This window comes from Electrona antarctica, assembly GCF_951216825.1.
Source record: "Electrona antarctica genome assembly, chromosome: 15".
In the NCBI taxonomy this organism is placed as follows: Eukaryota; Metazoa; Chordata; class Actinopteri; order Myctophiformes; family Myctophidae; genus Electrona; species Electrona antarctica.
The window spans coordinates 42,374,593-42,398,483 of record NC_136796.1 but is presented as its reverse complement, the minus strand read 5'-3'; the positions used below and the strand labels follow the sequence as shown (position 1 = coordinate 42,398,483).

The window sequence follows — 23,891 nt, the reverse complement described above, 5'->3', positions numbered from 1 at the left end:
CCCCGCTATTCATGTCAGTGGAAGTTGCTCAGTGGCGTTTTGAAGCACCCGGAAGAGCCTTCTACTTCCGCCTTTTTTTCGATTTGGGCGCCCAAAATGCGGAAGTGCAAACGCTAAAGCCCGGCTTCACGGGGTTTCCCAATCATACTTCCACGGGTCCGCCTGCAGTCCCTCCTCTTACCACTAGGGCCCAGTGCTTCAACGTTGGAAAGCCTCACTGGCCCCTTGGTTTTCATGATTCTGAATCCATTCCAAGCATTAGTCCACAAAAAACACTCCTTGGCCTAAATTCGGCCATATCCACTTGTATCACAAATGTGCTGACCTCATCACATTTGTGATGCCGGCTATGGTCGTTTTTATGCCGAGTACGAGAGTTTTTTCGTGGATTCAGAATCATGAAAAACCCCTAGTTTGACATGTCACATGCTACTTAAAGCATAATGAAATTTGGAAATGTTTGCCATAGGCTGTCTATGGTGTGGTATACAAATGGCCATAACGTGTACACACGTCCTAGCACATTTTCATTGATATCAAACGAGAGTTGGCCTCCAAGCCTCCAAGGCCACCATACTCCTCTCAAATTTTGGCTCCCCGGCTAATGGGACAATTCTTAATGTCCAGAGTCCAGCAACGTGTGCTTCTGAGAGGGCAGAGGAGAGAGAGGGAGAGACACAGCAACTGTCTGTCCTCTCACATATACGCATGTTAAGAGATCAGATTGGGAGATGACAGTGTTACGTTGCTCCTATCACACTGCACTACACAGCCTACAGCTGACAATCAGCGGATGACACTGCCCTGCTCTGTGCCTGCCTGTGTGAGAGGAAATAAATCTATCATACAAGATTCAATACTGTATTGCCATGTCAACAGAGTTGATTGGAATTTGTTTCAGTGCTCTAAAAACAGACATACAAACATCATATGAGAGAGACCAATAAATAAGAAGAATGCAAAACGTTACAATTCATGAGAGAGAGACCAATAAATAGGAAGAATGCAACGTTACAATTCATGGTAAATAAATAGCAATTCCTCGCAGTTCATCCTTCTTACAAAGCAGCTTCATTCACGCTGAGTGAGAAGAGGGTCAGCATTCAGGAGGCGAACATCCTCGGGATAAGTGCTATTCTTAAAGCGGGAGGTATTACACTTAGTATTGACCGTAGTCTTTTACCTGAGGGCAGGGGTGCAAAAAGAGAACTCGCAGGGTGGGAGGGGTCGGCAATCACCTTCTGCATCCTAAGCTTGGTGCGAGTGGAGTAGATAGAGGAGACAGATGGGAGGTCGAGGCCAATAGGCCTATCTCACAGCCCGCTTTCCACGCCCACTTCCGGTAAATAGTGGTGTCATTTAACATTAGCATTTACACGTTTTTTTCTCTGGAGAATCTAAGTACATTTTCTAATGTAAAAATGTGACAGACCAATATTATTATGAAGCAAACAAGATGGTAAATCAGCTCGAACAGATAGAACAAACCTTACCTTGAGAAAACAAAAGTTGTAGACTTCTTAAATTACCTCTGTTAACATGTAGCGTCTATAGAGCGTCGCAGTCCCGCCTCCTACCCGGGACCAGGAAATGAAATCCAATGCATTATTCTCATAGACATTTCGTAAAGTATTTATTTAAAGACGGTTACGCCGCGGACAAAGCCAACTCGAGTCGTGACAACTCATGACAACACAAACAATATTTTGGACCAAACAAATAATTAGAAAGAAGAAAAAAACGGCAGGTTACAACACTTTTTTTGTTGTTTTTCTTCTTTCTAATTATTTGTTTGGTCCAAAATATTGTTTGTGTTGTCATGAGTTGTCACGACTCGAGTTGGCTTTGTCCGCGGCGTAACCGTCTTTAAATAAATACTTTACGAAATGTCTATGAGAATAATGCATTGGATTTCATTTCCTGGTCCCGGGTAGGAGGCGGGACTGCGACGCTCTATGGAGTGACCTCACGCTATCACCACTAACCCCGAAAGGGGGCGTATTAAGGGGGTGGGGAAATTCTGTGAGATAGGCTTATACTGCATGTAGAAGAATGACAAAGGATCTCATCGTATCAGTTGTAGCACACACTCACTCAATCTCACTCCTCCACTCACTCTCTCTCTCTCTCTTTGTGGGCCGTTAGTAGGCTGTTAGCACTGCCCGAGTGAAAACTCACATTAGAGACAGATTATAGGCTACAGTATATACTTTTATTCATAGATGTCCATATCAATTTGATGGTATCCTGAGCTGCCAATTTTCAAAGAGGACATCAGTAAGCTACCACAGTGGTGGAGAGTATTCTAATTATAGTACAGTACTTGAGTAAAAAACTTTTGGTAGGCCTGGGCCATGGCTCAGTGGTCCAGGCACCTTGGCTGGTAATCCAGTCTGGCAGTGTACCGCGGGTTCGACTCCCGATCCCGACGGCCTTTACTGGATGTCTACCCCCCATTTCCTGTCAGCCTACTGTCTGTCCCTCCATAAAAAATATAAAATAAAGGCGAAAGCCACAAAAAAACATTTAAAAAACTTTTGGTACTTTAAATATATTTTGACACCAAGGCTTTTGTACTTTTACTCAAGTAAGATTTGATTACCCAACTTTTACTTGTAGCAGTGTTTTTACATTGCAGTATTGATAATTTTAAGTAAAGAAATGAAGCACTTTTTCCAGCACTGCTACCAAATGTTCTATGCACTTGTGCAAATGGCAATAAAGTCTAGTTTAAATGAACTTCAGAGACCCATGAGGCATGAGCACAAGAGCAATGTGCTGCATGTAACAACCTGCACATTTGAATGGAATTCAATGGCTGTCAGTATTTCTGTCTGTGACCAACTAGTAGTACCAGGACCGACTAGTAGTACCAGGGCAAAGGAAGGGCACGATACAAGGCAGCTTCCTTAAGTTTGTAACTTTATTCCTCCATGTGCAGGGAACATTTTTACACAGGAGAGCTCTCCACTGGCTCTCCACTGTGCAGACAGAGGCGCTCTCTTGAGTGTTTGTGGAGATGACTGATTTATCCTGTTGTGCCTTGATCAGGTCCATGCATAACAGGTGCGCAGACACACCCAGCTCTGAGTCCAGTTCTAGTTTGACTCAGGAACAGGTGTGACTGCTTAAATCAGTCATCCTCCATCTCATTCGCCAAAATCGTTCTGTAGTAACTGATCCCAACGATATTGTTGAACACTGTCGTCTGCCATCCACTTGAGTTAGAGCCACTTTTAAAACAATGGATTTACCGGTATTAGTTATGAATTGTTATATAGTTCTTGATGTGGACAGCCCTTCAATCTTCAGTCACTGTTGCACACATTTAAAGTAAGGAAACAACCAACATCCATGCAGCTTGTCCAGGGGCGGCCTTAGTAATCTGGAGGCCCGTTTCAAGACCAAATATGAGGCCCCCATATACCTATGACATAATTATGTTGTTGATACAGCCGTATTGATACATAGTTTGACTGTTCAATATGCAGCCATTACTCTCGACAATTAAAAACAACAACACCTCTCCTCATCCTGTCGTCCCTTCACAAATTAAAGTGTCTCCCCTTTACCTCCCAATGCTGCACATTTTACCAAGGTTATTTACATAAAATAGGTGTAACTTAACATTGTGGGAGAGAGCAAGGCAGTGAGTGAGCGAGATAGAGAGGGCCAAGAGTGGCGGGGGGGTTGACTGACGCCTGACGTTCAGTTGGAGCTTGGAGGCCCCCCTGAGGGTGGAGGCCCGTTTCAATTGAAACTGGTGAAACATAGCTAAGGCCTCCTATGAGCTTGTCCATAGATAGACCCTCAATCAGGCAAGGATAATAAACTCCCATTAACCCCTTAAAACCGGGAGAGCATCTTAGATTTTAGTGTTGGCGATTCAAAAATAGCAGATATACAAGCTCACAGCGCGGCACTTTGTGCCACGTTGCGAACGGCCAATATTAATTTACCACATGAAACGTGGTAGCCTACAATTCTTAGTTTAAAGGACCACTTCACCACTTTTCAACATCTCTTCATATAATTGGTCCTCACTAATGTTCATGATAAAACACCACAATTTTTTCCCTACTCAGTCTGTGTCTCATAGGAGGGCTTTGGGCAGTTCGGACACCCGTCCACCAGTGACATCATCATTAGGCAGATTTTTTTTAAACAAGATTTGTTTTAAAATATATTTAGATTTGTATTATCGTGAGAACGATGGCTTCAACTTTTGTATTGCAACTTTTCAGGAAAAGAAAGCCTGCCGTTTCTATTAGCTTGGATTCACCAACGATGATGTCACCGGTGGACGGGTTTCTGAACTGCTCACAGCCTTCCTATGAGACACAGAAAAACATTGTGCCATTTTTTCATGATTATTAGTGAGGACCTATTATATGAAGATAGGTTGAAAAGTGGTGAAGTGGTCCTTTAAGGTACAGTGACGTCACACCCTGGCACAGTATACAATATGAATGAATGAATGAATGAATGAATGAATGAATGAATGAATTAATGAATTAATGAATGAATGAATGACTTTATTTAAGTGTCATGCCACCTCGTGGCCCATCCCTCATGGGATTATATGACACCTTTTCATACAGTTACAATAATTCGGATAATACGTGCAAATAGGATTTGCTTGGATTTGGATCTTTTTCGTGGCTCAGGAGATAGAAAAACGAATATTTACACCATCTTCATTTTTCATAATGTTGGTGGTTGCAGGCTCTATGAGGACACAAAAAGATATACAACCTGCACAAACAGAACACAGTGCTACAGAATGATGCCTGGATTTGGCCATGCTCCAAATATGTCTCCAGGAATAAGACGATGACACTGCATGGCAAAACAACAGTGTGCCCATCGTAGTGACTCTGCTTTCAATATCCTTCAGTGGACATCAGTCTTTTCAGTTGAACAGCTTGGAAGCAAACAGTCATCCTCCAATGTCCTTACATGGAAGACAATATTTCAGTAAAAAGAAACAAAGAAAAGAAGAAAAAAAACTACCGGTATTTTCAAATGGTGGGATATGGACAGAACATGCAGTGAAAAATATGTTTGCACACAAGATGTGTGCAGTAAAGTGTCGAAGTTTGAGTGATTTATTTATACTACATTGTACAACAGTGTCGCATGCCGAAAATAGCTGATCTACAACAAGGCGGCGCAGCAAGCGATGCAACATGGTGTGAGCTTGTAGATCGGCTATTTATGGCACGCGACACCATCGTACGACGGGGTATACAATACAGTAAGTTATGCATTACCCCTCCGTTCCTCTCCCTCCAACTGCTGCAGTGACATAATGTGTCGTCCTCCACCCCTCTGGAGAGTTCAGTATAACTGTATATATACACTTAATATTGATATAATTGTTGTGTCTCCAAAGGGACCACCGGGACAGCGTGGAACAGATGGATTTCCTGGCAAAGCTGGCCCTAAGGTATGGTTGGTGACTTGCCCACAGTGAGTGCAGGCACGACGTGCTCCGCATAACAAGTGCGCCTCATCATAAAAGTACACTGTAACTCAACTCCACTCCGTTGTCACGTCAGAGGTTTAGATTCTTGTACACATGAATGCATCATTGGCAGTTTCAAGAAAGGCAGAGAGAGGAAAGCAACAGAAAGTCTTAAAATATCAGATATAGCAGGGTGAAAAACATATAAGATGCATGGTTAATATATGAGTGCGATGAGGCAGTAAAAAAAAGAAGATACAAATTATACAAAAATAAAATAATATCCTGCATCCAAACAGCTTTTAACCCATTTAGACCTGGAACACCAAGACGTTGTTGTTATTATATCTTTCATGACGGGAACACCTCTCTGTGTAATTCTTATACAGTATATACTACTATTATAGCAACGTATTTTTTTTTACTTTTGAATACAAATTAAAGGTTTTTCAGAAGTCAGGAGAAGGCGTTTTAAAGGCCACAGGTGTAAATAAAACTGAGAACGTTGTGTCATTTTAGATTAATGCGTTGGCTATTCAAAAATAGCAGACGTACAAGCTCGCAGCGCTGTGAGCTTGTACGTACATCTGCTATTTTTGAATTGCTGGTTTAGACAGACAGCATTTGTAGAATCGGCCTCAGGTTGAAAGGATGTGGAAGAGAGGTATATTGACTTGCTGGATGCTCTTGTCTTGTTTCCAGGGCGAGGAGGGACCTCCTGGGCCCAGAGGACCTCTAGGGGAGAGAGTGAGTTTGTACTGTCTTTGGTTTGTTCATTCTTTCATAATGTTTTGTCATTATTATATTCACATACCAACATTGTGTGTTACAGGGTGTATCTGGGCCGCCAGGACAACATGGAATTGTTGGAGGAAGAGGAGACAGGGGAATGCCGGTGGGTTGTGTTCTTATCAGTATGTTTTCATTATTATTACCAGCTCGGTGGCCTTGTGGTTAGAGTGTCCGCCCTGAGACTGGGAGGTCGGGGTTCAATCCCCGGCCGGGTCATACCAAAGACTCTAAAAATGGGACACAGTGCCTCCCTGCTTGACACTCAGCATCAAGGGTTGGATTGGGGGTAAGTCCCTACGACATACTAGCGTCATGTCCAGGAGGGGTGTACTTGTACATCAAGCTGCCTCACGGCAGTATTCAGGAGAATTTCCTTTCTCGCCTGAACTTGAATGTAGCATTTTGTGTTGAAAGAATTTGTCCTCTGTGTAGAAATCCATGTTGTACGCTACATCGATCAGTAGCTAAAGAGTGTGGGGTCACGCCCAAAAAATAGCTGATCTATGAGCTCTCAACGTGTCGCAGCGCGAAACGTTGTGTGCTTGTAGATCCGCTATTTTTGCAATCATTTTCTAAAAGTGTCCTTTTAGGGAATTTCAGCTCCTTCCTCTCAAACATTCTTTGCACATCCCTGCAACCAGATATTTTGGCCAAAGGGTGGCGCTAGGATGGAGGTGCCAAAATCAGTAGGGCTTATGCTGCATTCTGTCAATTAGATTATGAGATGTCTTGCACAAAATCTTGTTCTGAGGGTGGCACTAGATGACAGCTCATGGGATCCCTCGAGCATTTAGATCCTCCAGGAAGTTCAATCCTCCGTTCCATGGCCTTCAAGGCTTTAAACGCAGAGTTAATAAACATCTCCTGACCACCCCTCACACTGACTGCTGAGCTGCAGTGAACCGTATGATTGGCCAATGGATACATCATCCTACTTTTATTGTTCACAATTGCATCTAATAAAAAACAAGGGAGCACGATATAGAAGTCCAGAGATCTTGTGTGCATTCAGGCAGTGGTTCTCAAAGTGCTTGAGGGGGGTTCCAAATGGACCGTTACAGGTCTGTAACTCAGATTGTACAAATGGAACCACATTTTGCACACTCAGCGTTATGGGGGGTCCTTGAACATTTCAACCTGGCTTCCCTATCTTATGGTAGCCTGGAAGCCAGACTGGTGTTTTTCCACTATAAAAACAAATCCTGCAGAACGGAACAAATCAAGCGCTGAACGCTGACTACATCTAGGTTCCAGGCTACCTATTTGGGACATGGTTTTATAGGAAAAAAAATAAGACATTTTATAAAGTTTCAATTCTTTCAAAAAGTCGTAAAAAAAGATATTGAAAATAGCAAATAGCTTGTAGAGCGGCTATATTCGCTATTAATTGTGCTACGAATATAGAGCTAAAGTATTTATTCTGAAAACTGCAGAAAATAAATTAACTTTTTTTTTTTTTTTTTACTTTTCTTTTTTTTTTGCATCATTACAGGGAGAAAGAGGCATAAACGGAGCAACCGGGACAAAAGGTGACAAGGGTGACAAGGTAAGAGAGAAATGACTTTATTTAGTAACTAAACACATCAACAAAACCTCTCTCTTATCCCCCTAACCCCCCGACACCCCTGCCCATTATCACCCATACACTATTTTAACCCATTAAAAAAACCTGGGAAAGCATCTGTGTCATTTTAAATTTGTAGTGTTGGCTATTCCAAAAAAAAAAACTGATATACAAGCTCCTTGTAACATCTGCTATTTTTGAACATTTTTTAAAGCTCTTGAAAGTGCAAGAACTACTGATTCTAGAAGGCATTAATTGAGTAGAAACGGCCTCAGGTCTTTGATGGGTTCAGGTGGATTAATTGGAGGAGCATATGCTGCGCTAATGGCAGAACCCGTGTTCATATGCTGCGCTAATGGCAGAACCCGTGTTCCGCATCGTACCGCCGGGTCATTATGCTCCAGACATCATCCTCGCTCATCACTCTGTGACAGTAATGGCCGCCCTGAGGTACACCAGGCTGTAATAAGGTAATTATCATGCAGCGAATGAAACACACTGTTTCTCTTCCCCCTCAGGGTGACGTCGGTGGCAGGGGGGCTCCCGGTGTACCAGGAAATGTGAGTAAAAGTTGCTGCCCTTTCTTGTAATTGTCGCAAATTAATAATGACTGTCATGTCTGTGTGATACTGTATTAGCAGTGGTTCTCAACCTTTTTCAGGCTGCTGTGACCCTGCAAAATAATCATATTTGAACTGGGGACCCTCCACTCTGTCCCTGACAAGCGCTTGGAAATGTAGGAGTTGAGCCATTCCATTTAGTTTGACTCAGTTCCACAGATACATATAAATGGTACAATGGTCTTTTTATTAGATTTTTTAAATGTTTTAAGCCCCTTCACTCATGTTGGGACCCACAGGTTGAGAACCACTCGACCTCAACTAACACTAGAGAGTACACATGTACATTTTTTACACTGTCAGCATTACACTGCATATTTTACAGTGTAGATTAGGGTATAAATGAGGGTCATTGGCCTATTAATGCATATGAAACTGTGGGTCCTTGAAATAAAAATGGTTGAGAGTCGCTGCTGTAATATATCATTATGTATCATTAAAGGTTATCAGGGCCAACTGTTTTGTTTGTATTTTTCTCGTCCTCCTATAGGTGGCCAGTGTTACGCCTGAGCCTGGTGAGCCAGTAAGTATTCAACTTGTTTTTTGTCTCTTGGCCAGTAATAACAACCAGGGATAAACTTTATAAATGGCCCGCTGGCCGGCCTAGAGGTACTATTTAGAGTTTTAGTTGGACTCCCTGGGCCAGCAGAATGTAACGTCCACTTGCCCACTTTGTGCCAGTAAAATGAAATGAATGCCCTGAAAAACAAAAAGCCCCTAACCCTAACACCTCACATTACTTTCCTGTGGTACTGGTGTTTTGTAAGGATTTTTGTAAAATGATCTGGTTAATTTCAGAGCATATCGTTCTATGTGAGCCCATGGCTGAGGGAAGTAGGGGTGCTGGGGGGGCTGGAGCAACCCCTCCCCCCAGGCACAGCCCCCCCTCGGACAGGAGGGGGAAAATAATAATAATTTTAATCAAAACAAAATTCTGTTACTAGGCCTAATAAATATGCTGTATCACAGTATCGGCACCTTATCCTGGTTAATTGCCTGTGTCAGTTTGAGAGGGAAAGTAAAAGCCACTTTTCCGCGTGAAAATGCGTGTGCACGAGGCGCGTGCACGCGCATTTTGCGCTCACGCGCGCGCACCCCCTACTGAACGTTCAGCACCTCCTACTATAAATATCTTCCCGCGGCCATGTGTGAGCCCATATGAGGGTCAATAATTCTTGTTATTTTTCCGATTCAAAAGTAATGTTCCTGGGCCAGTAGCGACAACGGTACGGTCAGTGATTTAGAAAAATCACTGGCCCAGAGGAGCAGCGGCAAATGTTCCTTAATGTCTACCCCTGACAACAACCACAATATCAAAGCCTTTTTTATTCTTCTTTGTCTAAGGCAGTAGATTGAGGTTGAAATGTAGACACAGCATAACAACCTTGAGCGCCATAGCACAAAATAAGAGTTTAAATGTGTGAAATTGAATGGAAGCTTATACTGCAGATTCAGAGGTACACTGACTGTTACAGTTAAAACAAAGGGTGCACCGTGATTTTTCTGTGCAGGTTATTTTTGATGGTTGCTGATATCGGTTGATACCTCGACTCAGTTAATTAATGTTTGTCTCCACCTTCAGGGAAACCCTGGAGAAAATGGAGAGAAGGGAGACGCAGGACGACCTGGGGAAGTGGTGAGTTTTGGCTGATTGTAATTTGTACAGTATGCCAAACTGTCCTTTTAGACCTATGGTCAAAGTTGTAATGTGCTGAAAAGTCCACCAGATGTCAGTAGAGATCCAAATAAACACGCCAAACTGCTTCAACATGGCTGCTAGTAGAATAGGCAGTAGGCGCACGCACACACACACACACACACACACACACACACACACACACACACACGCACACACACACGCAAAGCTCAAAAACAGGACATGTCAACCTCTTTTAATTTCACCCCAAACTGCCTCTGGTGGTGTGAAGGGACCCTGTGGGAGGTAGTGATTATTCCTGTCACAGACCACCTCATACAGGCCTTTCATATGATGTGGATATTATTATGTGTTACTATTATGGTATTATGACTTCATTTTACATTACCATTGCACTGCAATGTGATTGTGATCATACAGTACAGTTGGAGGCCATCGATATTGTCCTTTTCTTTTTGCGTGATCTGCGCAAAAGGACAGTTAACCCATTTTGGGCGGGAACCCCTTTTGGTGTTTTAAACATGTTATAATTTAGCTATTGAAAAATAGCAGATCTACAAGCTCGTAGCGCGCCACCGAGTGGCGCGCTACGAGCTTGTTCTGCTATTGGTCTGCTATTTTTGAAAAATCGTGAAAATATTTATTTATTTAGGATTTAGAAGGATTTTTTTAAATTTTGAGGTCAGGCCTAAATGGGTCAAATGATAAGGGACAATATCGGTGGCACCCAACTGTATACCTCCAAATTACTGCCATTATAGGAGGAGAGAAAATGAGTCCTTTCCACAGTAGAACCGTACACTTTCCACAGTAGAACCGTACACTTTCCACAGTAGAACCGTGCACTCACTGCTGGTGTGTGCCGTGAGTTTCCCAAATATCATGTGATTTTTGTCGACTAAAGAAACAGTTCATTCTGTTGACAAAAATCGCGACGCATTGTGAGCTTGTAATCTGCTATTTTCAAAAGATTTGTTTTTACACATTAGAATTAAAACCTGTGAAATGGGACATTCTGCATAATGATTAGGCTACTTTATACTTTTGGTACATTTTGCTACCAATACTTTTGTTCTTTTACTCGAGTAAATGTTGAATTCCGAACTTTTACCGCAGCTACGTTGCATTATTGATACTTTTACTTAAGTAAACACCTTTTGGACCACTGCTTGTGGCGTGTCTTTGATACAGGGTCAGAGAGGGTTACCTGGCGAACAAGGCTTTAAGGGACTTCCAGGACCTCAGGTAAGGAAGGCTAGCTCGACCCCCGTCGCTCCAGCCCTCAGAATACATATTTTCAATTTGTAAACTGAAATCACACGTTTCCCCCGAAACTCTTAACATTGATGCATGCTTGTTGTATGAATGTTGTAAGTGTCATGGCCGCCCCAATGCATTTCCAATGGAAGTCACATGGTTTGATACAACATTTTGGACTACAAGCTGTTGTATGGCTTTCAACTGTGTTTCGACTGCCCCCCTCCCCCTCATACAACACAAATGTTGTGTCAAACCATGTGACTCCCATTGGAAATGCATTGAGATTACAACAAGCATACATCTCATACAACAAGCATACATCAATCTGTTGCGACCGTGTGAGTCGCCCCTTACAGAATGCGTATTTCTACACTGCATAATATTGCGATTGCTCTCGTTAAAATCAGGGGCCAAAAGGTGACACCGGACCCCAAGGAGAGACGGGACGTGTCGGTGACCCTGTGAGTTGTCACACCTGGTTTCATGAATTGAACACATGTGTTCTGATATACTGGTGTCATCTCAATGAGTCATGTGTTCCTTCTTTTAGGGCCCCCCTGGAGTGACCGGTGCTCAAGGTGGCCGTGGATTGCCAGGCAGTGTGGTAAGTCATTTGTGCCGAGGGATTAATAACAGTGGGGGGGTTACAATTAGAGATGTCCCGATACTGTATCGGTATCGGGAAAAGTATCGGATCGGCCCTTATTTGTCATATCGGGTCATATAGGCCGTGAGCCAGGACCCCAAATCTGGGGTCATCTGTACCGATGGGGTGAATAAGTCTCATAGTGATTTTTGGGAAGGTATACATCCCTAGTGCTAGGAAAAATGTGATAGCATTGCATCTGTGGTAGCTTTCTGTGTGTTATCACTCCATTTATAACCACATGCCAAAACTCAATTTTCAAAATCCGAATGGAGCATTCTACTTCAAACTGATGGTTCTCTCCTATTATTGATCATATATCTTTGAAGAATGGTTGGGATACAGCTCAGACTATATATTTCTCTGAAAAGTTGTTAAAATTAGCACATCTAGAAATGTTATCTATTACAGGAGAGACAACATATAGGGACTATATATTACATGAGACGTACTTCTGTTTTCATGAAAGATGCAGCACAAAGGTTCCCTCTGTAAATAACTGTAAATATTTAAAACCATCTTAGAACATAAATTCTAATGAAATGTTTTATGAAATTCAATAAACTAAATATAGTGTAAGTGTACAGTGTAAGTAATGCATAAGATAACTTTCCGTTCACCATTAGATCACCTTTTAGTCCATTTGACACTTCTATCTGTTCAATACCAAACCTAATAATGCTGTTTCATATTACGTTTTTGTTGTTGATTTGTATTTGGGGACAATTTTAGCTTGGTTGCCCAAACTTTGGTAATTGGCATAATCAAAAAAGGCCTTTATATCAGGTCAATCTCACATGTTAAAGGTCTGGTCAATGAAACAGAAACAACTATTTCTATTTCTATAACAACTTATACTTATACATTTGTAATAATAGCATAAGAAAATATGATAATATTTATCTTTTGCAACTACATTCAATATCTGTAAGCTTCAACTCATAATCAGAAACATAAAATCAACCCACCACATCCCCCTAGCCCTCCTGATTGGCAGCAATATCTTACCCAAATCCTGATCTACCTCATCGTCTCTTTATTATCAACATCACTTCTCATTTGTAGCTTCAACATCTCATCAGGTGTCAGGTCACCCTTAGCAAAATGTGGATCTCCCATCCAAATTGTGTGACATCACCTGAACTTTCAAATTGAGCTTGGTGGTCTGCCACATTCCACTTGTATATGAGTACAACTGTCGTGGTACAACAGCAGCAACAGATTGTTACATTGTGACACCCAACTCACCCAGCACATCAGGGTAGTCTGGGAAGTTCCCTGCCAGCAAAGTATTTTGTGCTCTGATCTTGCCTTTGCACATGGATATGAGGTTGCACATGGGACTGTCCCATTGAAGGTCGTTAATGTCAAGGCAATTATGTTTATGCACTGTCAAATAGGTCTACATCTATTCTATGGTAACATATAGCTGTATAGTCATATTATCCTGCTCATTACTGTGCACAAATGTATACATCTTTGTGTTTGAGCACAAATGCATTTTGAGAACCCCCACATTTTCAGTAAAGCGTGCACGCTGTGCGGCCCCCCACACACCATCATTCTACAGTTCAATCTAGTTGAATACCCCTGCTGTAGGTTACAACAACAAACAGCTGCATATCAATGGTAAGGTGAATACTGTGCATGTCAACCAGTGACCATACTGTATCTGCTGCATGCTTGGACACACCTGCTTATGAGACAGACATTGACCTGACCTTTAGCACATAAGATTGACCTACTTATAAGAAATTGATTTTATGTGACAGTTATTCTGTTCATTTTGTAATTGTAATGTTTTTACATAATGCAGTACAATAGAACATCACTTTGGGTGTGGTATGGACACCATTTTGGATTTGGCAATACATAATTAACTAGTGATGGGAGATTAATCGGCAAACACATCGGTATCGGACGATTTGAGTTGTTTTTAGATTAATCGGCATCGGTTTGATTAATCAGACCGATTACGTTTTTCAATAAACTTTTCCCTACTCCTTTTTCGAACATAGTAACTGCGAGAGTGAGGTCTAGCCAACACCAACTCGGGATTCCTGGATCGCTGCCCTCCACAATGTCCTATCCAACATCAGGTTATTGAGCTCTGCAGTGTTGTTAGCCAAGCTGTCGCGCCGCAGCACGTCTACATAGGTGGTACGCTTCTTTCCCCCCCTTGGCTTTGCCCTGGGTTTGGCTCCCATAGTCAATTTACTTGCCTCAAGTTCTGGGTACCTGACGCAGTGCCCTGCCAGCCTCATCCTTCTCTCTCTGACTTTGTCCGTGACCCGTGGTAGGTCCCCATAGAAGAGGTCCACATTTCTGATGTGACACCTAGTGCCATTCGTAGCATTCTTGTGTAGACTCCATCCAGGGATTTTTCCTGTTGTACTGTGAGGGTCCATGTCTCGACAGTATCTATGAACAGCCGCCTCTTAAGGTCTTCTCCCATGTCTGATTTCCACACTCTCCTCATCCCGTGCAAGGCTTTCCAGGCAAGTGCTCTCCGAACCTTCAGATCCTTTTCAGTTGAGGCAGTCCAGGCCCCGAGGTACTTGAAGTCCTCGACTCGCTCGAGCACCGTCCCGTCTGCAGTGGCAATGGTTTTGTCCTCTGTGTTGACTGTCATTACCTTTGTTTTCTTGGTATTGAGCTTGAGGCCGAACTTGGACCTTGGCTCGAGTCTGGCTGTAGCTTGACTCTATCATCTGGACCAACTTTTCTGGAACTCCGTAGGCACGTAGAATACTCATGAGTTTCCCCCGGTGGATGGTGTCGAAAGCCTTTTGGAAGTCAATGAATGTGATCACCGCTGACAGGTTGCGCTCCCATACCCCTTCCAATATCCTCCTCAGTGCCAGTATCTGCCCGACTTTCGAACATAAACATAAGTTAAGGATTATGAAAGATCCTTATTATTATTTTTGGACGTTTATTTCCTTTGTCTTTTCTCATTTATATTTTAACATGTTTGGAATAAATAAAAAAATGAAAATAATGAAATTAATGAATCGGTCTGTCTTTACAGATAAACAAGCCCAAAGTAACAGTTTGAACAGATCTACAAGCTCACAATATTATAAAGGTATTTAAGTTAGATGTGACTTGCCTAAGCCTGCAGTGCAGACACCCTGTTACATGTATTTTTCAGAATAGACAAAATTATAATCTTTCAATACAGAATGAGATCGACATTGGTAATATTGGTTATCGGCCATAACAGCAATTAATTATATCGGATATCGATATCGGCCAAAATGTCTCATCGGCACATCCCTATAATTAACTGATCACTTTCACTGATTCAGCCACATTCCTTTAGTCCTAAACCCCCAAATAATGATGTTATAGCCATTTTAAGCTCCTGGCAGCCATATTGGACGCCATCTTGAAAATGACGCCTTTCCAGAACATATATTTTCCTATATTTTCAGTATATTCTTAAGCATGCCTAGAGGTACCAGAACCAATTGGAAAAACCTTTTCTATCATTTTTGGGGGGGTGTATTACTATTTTTTTTTTCATATTGATCCATGCAATTTTCGCCTAGTGTTATAAAATAAAATGCATGATAGCACTCATAAAGCTACCACGGGTGCAATGCTATCACATATTTTCTAACTCTAGACATGTATACCTTCACAAAAATCACTATGAGCCTTATTCAGCCAGATGGTACAGACCAACCCCCCTGGCTCACGGACTAATATCGGTATCGGTGAATATACCAGTCTAACCACAGATCCGACACAGGGGTAAGGGGTTGACACTATGGCAGGTAAAAATGTTGGGGCATGTGGAGTTTGCTTTGGAGTTGCCCAAACTGCAAGTGCACATTTGAGTGAGGAGTCTGCTATAAACACAACACGAGATATAGCTATAAACACAACATGAGATCACTACACTGGTATCGTTATTCGGTCTCGGTATCGGCTAACACAGAAATTGAGGTATCGGGATCGGATCGGAAGCGAAAAAAGTGTATCGGGACATCCCTAGTTGCAATGACATGAAAATAGTCTGGTTGGCATATATACAAAGCCGCGTAGAGGCAAACCATTCAGGTAGGACTATAGGTGGTGGGAAGCCAACAAAGGGGATTGTGTCTGACAACTCCATGTGTATGAGTGAGGGCATGTGGTCGGTCATCTACCAAAATGTCACTCCCCAAAAATGCATACTGTGACTTCTTGGGACACATGTGGCCAAACGTCAAACGTTTGACTGGAGAAGTGCAGTACCCTGAGAAGGGGTACCCTGAGAAGTGCAGTACCCTGAGAAGGGGAGTACCCTGAGAAGGGGTACCCTGAGAAGTGCAGTACCCTGAGAAGGGGTACCCTGAGAAGGGATACCCTGAGAAGGGGTACCCTGAGAAGTGCAGTACCCTGAGAAGGGGTACCCTGAGAAGGTGTACCCTGAGAAGTTGTACCCTGAGAAGGTGTACCCTGAGAAAGGGTACCCTGAGAAGGGGTACCCTGAGAAGGGGTACCCTGAGAAGTGCAGTTCTCAAAGCCAAGGCGTAAAAGGATGACAGGTCCACCAATAAACTGTTAAAACGACAGAGGTGCGCCGTCTAAAGCGCAGGCAACGCAGAGTGAGTCGTCAGGTGATCTAGTTGCCGTGCCGAGTGTTACAAAGTCCGCTTGAGTCGTAATCGTAACTCATATCACCCCTCCCCCCCCACCCCCCTCACAGTCAAACTGACTTCTTGGGAGTGAAAGCAGTGACAGAGACTGCAGTATACCCAGGGCGATTGACGACAAATAGATTGAAAAAAAAAACCAAAAAAAAACAAAAACATATGTCAGTCACGACGTCAACCAGCATCATCCCTCCTGAATTGCACCCCCTGCATTTGTTGCTCTTTTTAGCAAAGCTTTGCCCCTTTTACCTTCAAAAAGCCCCCTGGGTCGTGTTGATAGATGGATAACTGCGCCGTGTGTGAACCATGATCGTCTATTGCAAGCGTGACATGACAGTGACTGATGATGACGACCGACAATAACACTGTTCTGTCTTCTTCCAATGCAGGGCATCCCTGGAATCATGGGGCCCCCCGGCCCAGCTGGCCATAGAGGAGACAAGGTCAGTTACCCATCACTTTCATCAAGGCTGAGTGAGGCCATGTTTTGGTATATTGAACAACACATCTGAGACGGCTTTCAATGTGGTTACATCACCGCAGAGAGAGAGAGAGAGAGAGAGAGAGAGAGAGAGAGAGAGAGAGAGAGAGAGAGAGAGAGAGAGAGAGAGAGAGAGAGAGAGAGAGAGAGAGAGAGAGAGAGAGAGAGAGAGAGAGAGAGAGAGAGAGAGAGAGAGAGAGAGAGAGAGAGAGAGAGAGAGATCTTGTGTGTCCTTCAAGGCAGTGCATGCTTATTTGTAGTGCAAGGAAATTAAAAGTAATAGGGAGAGAGTCCAACTTCAATGAAAATGAATGTTTGACTTTGTACGTCCTTCAAGGGAAGGCAGATTTATTGGTTTAGGCTAATTCAAAGTGTTTTGCTCAAAGCTTTACGCACTGAGACATTGAGCCTTCAGGAGAGCTTGTTCTCAAATCTCTTTCAAGCCATAATTTTTGATCAATAGACGTGGCCTTCAGAATGAGATGTGATATTCAATCTTTTGTGTTTTGCTCTTTTCATGAGGTGGTAAAATGTATGAATGTTTTTACCAATACATAATTTTATATCATATAATATTGTCATATTGATTTATTTAGCAGATGCAGTTCTTAAAGGCTGACCCAGCGATGTACTGATGCCCTAATGTACCTAAATAAGCCGATGCCTATGGAGTGTAGACAGACAGACAGACAGGAAGGCAGGCAGGCAGGCAGGCAGGCAGGCAGGCAGGCAGGCAGACAGACAGACAGACAGACAGACAGACAGACAGACAGACAGACAGACAGACAGACAGACAGACAGACAGACAGACAGACAGACAGACAGACAGACAGACAGACAGACAGACAGACAGACAGACAGACAGACAGACAGACAGACTATAGCAAACAAAAGCTTATGATATTCACACGTTTTGTTCAACAAGATAATCTTCATATTTGATGCGTTTGTGAACCACAGATAAATTATACACAGAATGGGGTTTTGTATTGCAGGCCAGTCAATCTAAGATTTGACACAAAATGAATTGAATGAAAAACGTATTGGATACTTGAAAAACACTCCGTGGGCTAAAAACGGCTATAGCCGCCACAAAAAACAAACAAAACAAAAAACTTTTAATATAATGATGTAGGAGGGCATTAGGGCCAATAAAAACTATATCACATTACTATTGCAATGTCTTTTCGGGCCACGCCCCTTTTTAGCTTAGATTGGCTGGCCTATTGGGCCAAGATTCGGTGGCCCCTGTGGGGTGACTCCGAGGACCACCGAAATAATAATAATCTTTATTGTCCCGAAGGATATTCATGTTCACAGGTCTGTTCAACACCCACAGCAAAACAAAACAGCACAGTACAGAATACATTTCACCAAGACAATATGATATAAATGATATATAGAGCTTTAAGTGATTAATGCTATTATTATTTGACCGTGTGATTGGATCTAGGGTGAAGCGGGTAAAGAGGGGAAAGCGGGTCCCTCGGGACCACCTGGAGACCCAGGCGCGACCGGACCTCCTGGACCAACAGGAAAGGGCAAGGATGGACAAAATGTAAGCACGGATAATTCATTTCTATTGCAGTCGATTGAAAATGCCAATACACTTTGACTCATGCAGGCACTGTAGCGTGTTGAGTGGAACGTTGTGTCACCTAGACTGGAGAAATGTGAACGCGTTCGCTTGGCTCACTTCCAATTAGTCAATTAAGGAATAGGCCGCAGTGTTAAGTACGTCTGTCAATTAGCTCTTCCTGGCATTTAGCATTTTGTATTGCTCTAGTCTACGCCCTCCCCATGTGATTCACGTGGATACGTGTCAGGTTAAAGCCTGACTTATGCTTTGGCGGTGAAGTGTCATGTGATGTATCATCAAAAAACGATGTCTTTTCAAGTTTAGAAAAGTGTCTACGGGTGCAATTCTTCCATGCATTTTTAACTTAAAAATACATTTTTGGCCAGTCGCATGACACTCACATGTCACCAAATCTTCCACCTCGGAGGAAAACCTGGTATTCGTTTCAAACTGGCCCGTGTTCAGGCCACGGATACTGACATAAAATGTCCGTGTTAAAAACGGGTGAATGTTAAAAACGGGTGAATTATAAGCGAACATTTCATGTACATTTCATGTACATTTCATGTATGTTTACCTTTCTCCTCCCCAAAATGTCAAATAGCAGATATCAGATCTGCTATTTAGATTTAGATTTATTTTTTAATAGAGTGGTTACATATACCAGACTAGCTCTGTAACCACAATGGAGGCCCAATAAGCGAGCGCAGCTGGCCGTGCCTTCATCGCGTTCACCTGGGCACATGTACTGCAGCTGCTGCTGCACTGCAGTGCAGCGCAACGCGTCTGCTGATCATTCTGAGGCTCAGACATGTGGTGAATGTGCTGACACAGCAAACAGGAAGAACATTGTAAAGACATATCAGCTACACCGCAGAGCTGCGTGCGCTTGTGCGTGCGTGCGTGCGTGCGTGCGTGTGCTTTACTGTTGCCAGGTGCTAGCCCTCAGGCTGCACCATGCAATTATCTGACTACTGTAACATACGTAGTGGGTTCTCAAACTTTTTTAAATTTCAACAACCCCCGCAGCCCCACATGGGGCACGTGAGAAAAAAGTGTAAAATGTAACATGCATTACCATTATGTTTTATGAAATATGACGTCACATTGTAGGCTCTACAGAGCCGAACCAACTTTTATTCGGCTCTAAAATAGGAGTATGAATCGCGCCTAAGGGTCCATTTGGTTGCACATGCACACTCTCAGTAGTCTACGGACCCTCATTTAATGGCATTTCTATCTCTGGGACCCCCAATTTATATTGTAAAATCAATGTTAATTTAACTCTGAGAGTGTACAAATGGAACCCTCTGGAACACTCTCAGAGTTACAGACCCATAAGGGTCCATTTAGTTCCAAAATCATTAGGTGGGGACCCCCTCATGGAACTCCATCAAGGACCCCTGGGGGTCCCCACCGGACCCCACATTGGGAACCACTGCTATAGGGATTTGTGAAAATATTTATATTAATTATTTTAAGCCTGGAACCAAGCCATCCAGGCTCCTGGTGGTTCATGACCATAAAACGTTTCTGTGTCAAACAATATTAAAAGAAAAAGAAAAAAAGTCAAAGTTAGTTACAAGATGATATATGCTCTAGTCTACACTGTAGAATTAGGAGATTGTGGAATAGTGGTCTGGCTATGTGAAACTAGTTCCTAAGTAACTATCAATCATTGGGGACCCCCCATGAAACCCCATCAAGGACCCCTAGGGCCCCCCCCCCCTCCCCCCCAGACATGCAATTATGTGCATTACAGTTAAACCCATACAGAGGTTCAAATGCAATTGATTTATTGTCAGAGGAGCTTATAATACTAATAATAATAATAATAATTCCAGTAGTTAGATGCTGTCATGAATTGATGGATGTCATCTGTGATGCTTCTTACAGGGGGAACCGGGACCTCCAGGAATTCAGGGTCCTCCAGGGCTAAAGGTAATGGGAGTTTTTGTGTGTGTGTGTGTGTGTGTGTGTGTGTGTGTGTGTGTGTGTGTGTGTGTGTGTGTGCGTGCGTGCGTGCGTGCGTGCGTGCGTGCGTGCGTGCGTGCGTGCGTGCGTGCGTGCGTGCGTGCGTGCGTGCGTGCGTGCGTGCGTGCGTGCGTTCAATGGTGGATGTGTTTCTGTAGATGTTTATGTGCTTGCATGTTTGTGCGTGCGTGCGTGCCTGTGTGCGTGCAGTGCGTGTGTGTGTTAACATTGCGTTTGCACACACGTGTGTGATTTTTGTAGGTTTCCTGAGGTGTTTGTCTTTTTTGAGTGGTGTAAACCACTCCTACAACTGGCTTTTGTGTGCAGAAAAAAATGAGCATGGTTGCTATGTTCAAAATAATTTCTGACGTAATTAAATCACACCCGGGTGAACTGGATGACCGTAGCAACCATGCTCATTTTTTCTGCACAAAAAAAGCCAGTTGTGAAATCACATCCGGGTGTGATTTCATTACGTCAGATCAGAGCTGATCAGACTATATAAGACCACAGCTGATCATGCTATATAAAACCTTACACCACTCAGTTCACACGGGTGTGATTTTTTTATCATGCACAGGTGCTTTTTCATCAGTGGGTATACTTTTTCCCACCCACATGGGGTGAATAATTGTTTTCTTTCCCCCCCCCCCCTTTTTTTCGTTGGAGGCACGCACCAAAAGCAATTTCTACGAGCAGCATGCTGTGACCGCTGCATTGATTATAGCCACAGCTTTGTTGTGAAGAGCTTGATCTTGGGGTCATGGGGAAGGAAAGTCAAGACAAAGATTACTTTCTAGATTGATGGTGTTAAATTGTTCAACCTCACAACAACTCTGTACAAATTGATAATAATAAATAATAATAATAATACAAATAATTGTTGCGACTGTAGGTCGCAGATTACTATGAAAACCTGCAAAACCCGTCGCTCCGTCAGTCCATCACGTCTCGTGACATCGCGGCTCGTGACACGTCACGCCTCGTGACATCACACCTTGCGAACACGTCACGCCACCATGTATGGCCGTCAGTCCATCACGCCTCGTGACGCACTCACAATATGGCCGTCTCCATATGAAGATCCCTCAGGGCCCTCATCAAACCCTGTACACTCAAGACACTGCCCCTGCTGCCACCCTTAGAAATCCATATATGGAGCTGACCTGTTCTGACATTCCATATGTTGATCCTTCCCCATCCATCCTTCCTCTTCGATGTCTCCCTTTTGACTGATAGGCTACCTGTCCATTTAAACTCTAGACGGGCCTGCCCCAAAGTTATTCGTGCAGCTGTGCCCGGCAGCCGGCGAAAACTTCTCAACAGGCCCGAAAATGAAGGCCCGGCGCTACCTGGGCCCTCATCAAACCCTGTACACTCAAGACACTGCCCCCGCTGCCACCCCTAGATCTCCATATATGGAGCTGACCTGTTTTGACATAACATAATGTTTGGGAGGGATCCGACAGAATCCCCAACAAATCGATTCTAAGCCAGAGGTGTTTGATAAGTGATATTACTTTTCTGCATTCACCCTGCTGTGCTCAGATGACTTCGGTGATCGATCGGTGTGTCTTTGCTCAGGGACACCCGCATTTAGGCGCCAGCGGGTGACCCGACGGTCGAAACAGTGACCTTCTGATTACCTGACGACCTCTCTAGTACCCACTCACTAGGGCCCCTTAATGTAAACTGTCTGTCCTGTCCTGTCTTCCACAGGGTCAACCAGGATCACAATGTTTTTTGGTTTTTTTTATCCCACGATTTTGCAACCCATTTTTTCACCCAGTGAAAAGGGGGGGGGGGGGGGGGTGGCAGCGGACTGACCTCATGCTCCCTTCTATGCATGATGAGGATTTCAAGCTGCTTCTTTTCACCTGACAGGGGGGGGGGGGGGGGGGGGGGGGGAGTTTCCCCGGTTGGACGTGGCGCGTGGAAGGAACACGTTATTCCAACCAGTTCCCTTTCCCAAGCAACTGAAAATGGGATTAACATTCAAGATTGTACATACAGCTCTGTCATCCATGCCCGTAGTGCCTATAGTTACTTGACTGATTACCTCAAAAAGGTGAGCAATTCACACAGACATAACACTAGAGGGAGTGTGAATAATGATCTGGTGCCACCCATGTTTAGAACAAATATGGGTAAATCCACCTTCCACAGCACAGCCACTCATGTGTGGAACGCCCTGCCCTCTTCCCTCAAAACAAGCAAATCACTGGCTTCCTTTAAAAAAGGTCTGAAAATGCATCTGTCACTGTCATCGGGTCAAAGGGAGAGAATTTATCCCCCCCCCCCCCCCCCCCCCTTTTTTGTTTTCCCTAAGTATTTCTATTCCAACGTGTACCCAGATTTAATTATGTTTGAGATGTATCACTGCTGATGTCATTGTTGTGTTTTGAATGAATGTATGTGTCACGGTGCGACTCAGGAGATGTAGGACACAAATGCAGAACAGACTGGTCAAAGGCAGGAGGTCAAATGCAGAGGGATTTATTCACCCAAAACTCAGGATAACATAGAATACACATAAGACTGGACACACTACTTACAGAACACCATAACAACATCTAAGATCTGGCAGGGGACACAAGGAACTGAGGGTTTAAGTAGACACAGGATAACAATACACAGGTGAACAGACCTAACAATCAACACAGGGATTGGCTGGGAGACTAACAGGACACAGGTGGAGAAAACTAGTAATCACAGGGAGGTGAGACAAGACAGGAAACAGTAACAAGAGAAAACAGGAAACACTAGGACATCACTACATAATAAAAGTGTGCAACAGACTGATATCATGACAGTGATATGGAAACAAGACCGCAAGGTCTTTCTTCGGTGCTATCGTTTTGGACCATTAAGTGCTTGACTGTACCCCTGTACTGTTTGCATTTTTGTCTAATAAAATTATCAATCAATTATCAATACATTCCTATAGATCACAATGTTAACTGTCCTGTCCCGTCTTCTGCAGGGTCAACCAGGATCACAGGGGCTACAGGGGCTGCCCGGCGACCGAGGCCAGCAAGGGGAAGGCAAGATGGGGCTTCCGGTAAGAACTCTCAAATCTAAAACATCATTATCTTTTTACTGCTTTCCTAATTTTGTTAAAAAAGAAAATGTCATGCTGTGCAGCACTTCGTTTTAAATGTGCTTTATGAATGAAATTGACTTGACACATTTTAAGCCCGATTTA

General features: G+C 43.3%; 1 protein-coding gene across 1 annotated transcript in view; it reads left to right on the top strand.

The window, feature by feature from the left end:
• col22a1 (collagen, type XXII, alpha 1) overlaps window positions 1-23,891 on the top strand; it is a 103,087-nt gene that overhangs the window by 56,579 nt on the left and 22,617 nt on the right. Inside the window, exons 28-41 of the mRNA XM_079521831.1 lie at window positions 5,396-5,449; window positions 6,170-6,214; window positions 6,300-6,362; window positions 7,752-7,805; window positions 8,342-8,383; window positions 8,934-8,966; window positions 10,026-10,079; window positions 11,292-11,345; window positions 11,768-11,821; window positions 11,911-11,964; window positions 17,042-17,095; window positions 18,587-18,691; window positions 20,609-20,653; window positions 23,670-23,747. Coding sequence (XP_079377957.1) covers window positions 5,396-5,449; window positions 6,170-6,214; window positions 6,300-6,362; window positions 7,752-7,805; window positions 8,342-8,383; window positions 8,934-8,966; window positions 10,026-10,079; window positions 11,292-11,345; window positions 11,768-11,821; window positions 11,911-11,964; window positions 17,042-17,095; window positions 18,587-18,691; window positions 20,609-20,653; window positions 23,670-23,747 — 789 coding nt within the window. The remainder of the gene's footprint in view (window positions 1-5,395; window positions 5,450-6,169; window positions 6,215-6,299; window positions 6,363-7,751; window positions 7,806-8,341; window positions 8,384-8,933; window positions 8,967-10,025; window positions 10,080-11,291; window positions 11,346-11,767; window positions 11,822-11,910; window positions 11,965-17,041; window positions 17,096-18,586; window positions 18,692-20,608; window positions 20,654-23,669; window positions 23,748-23,891) is intronic.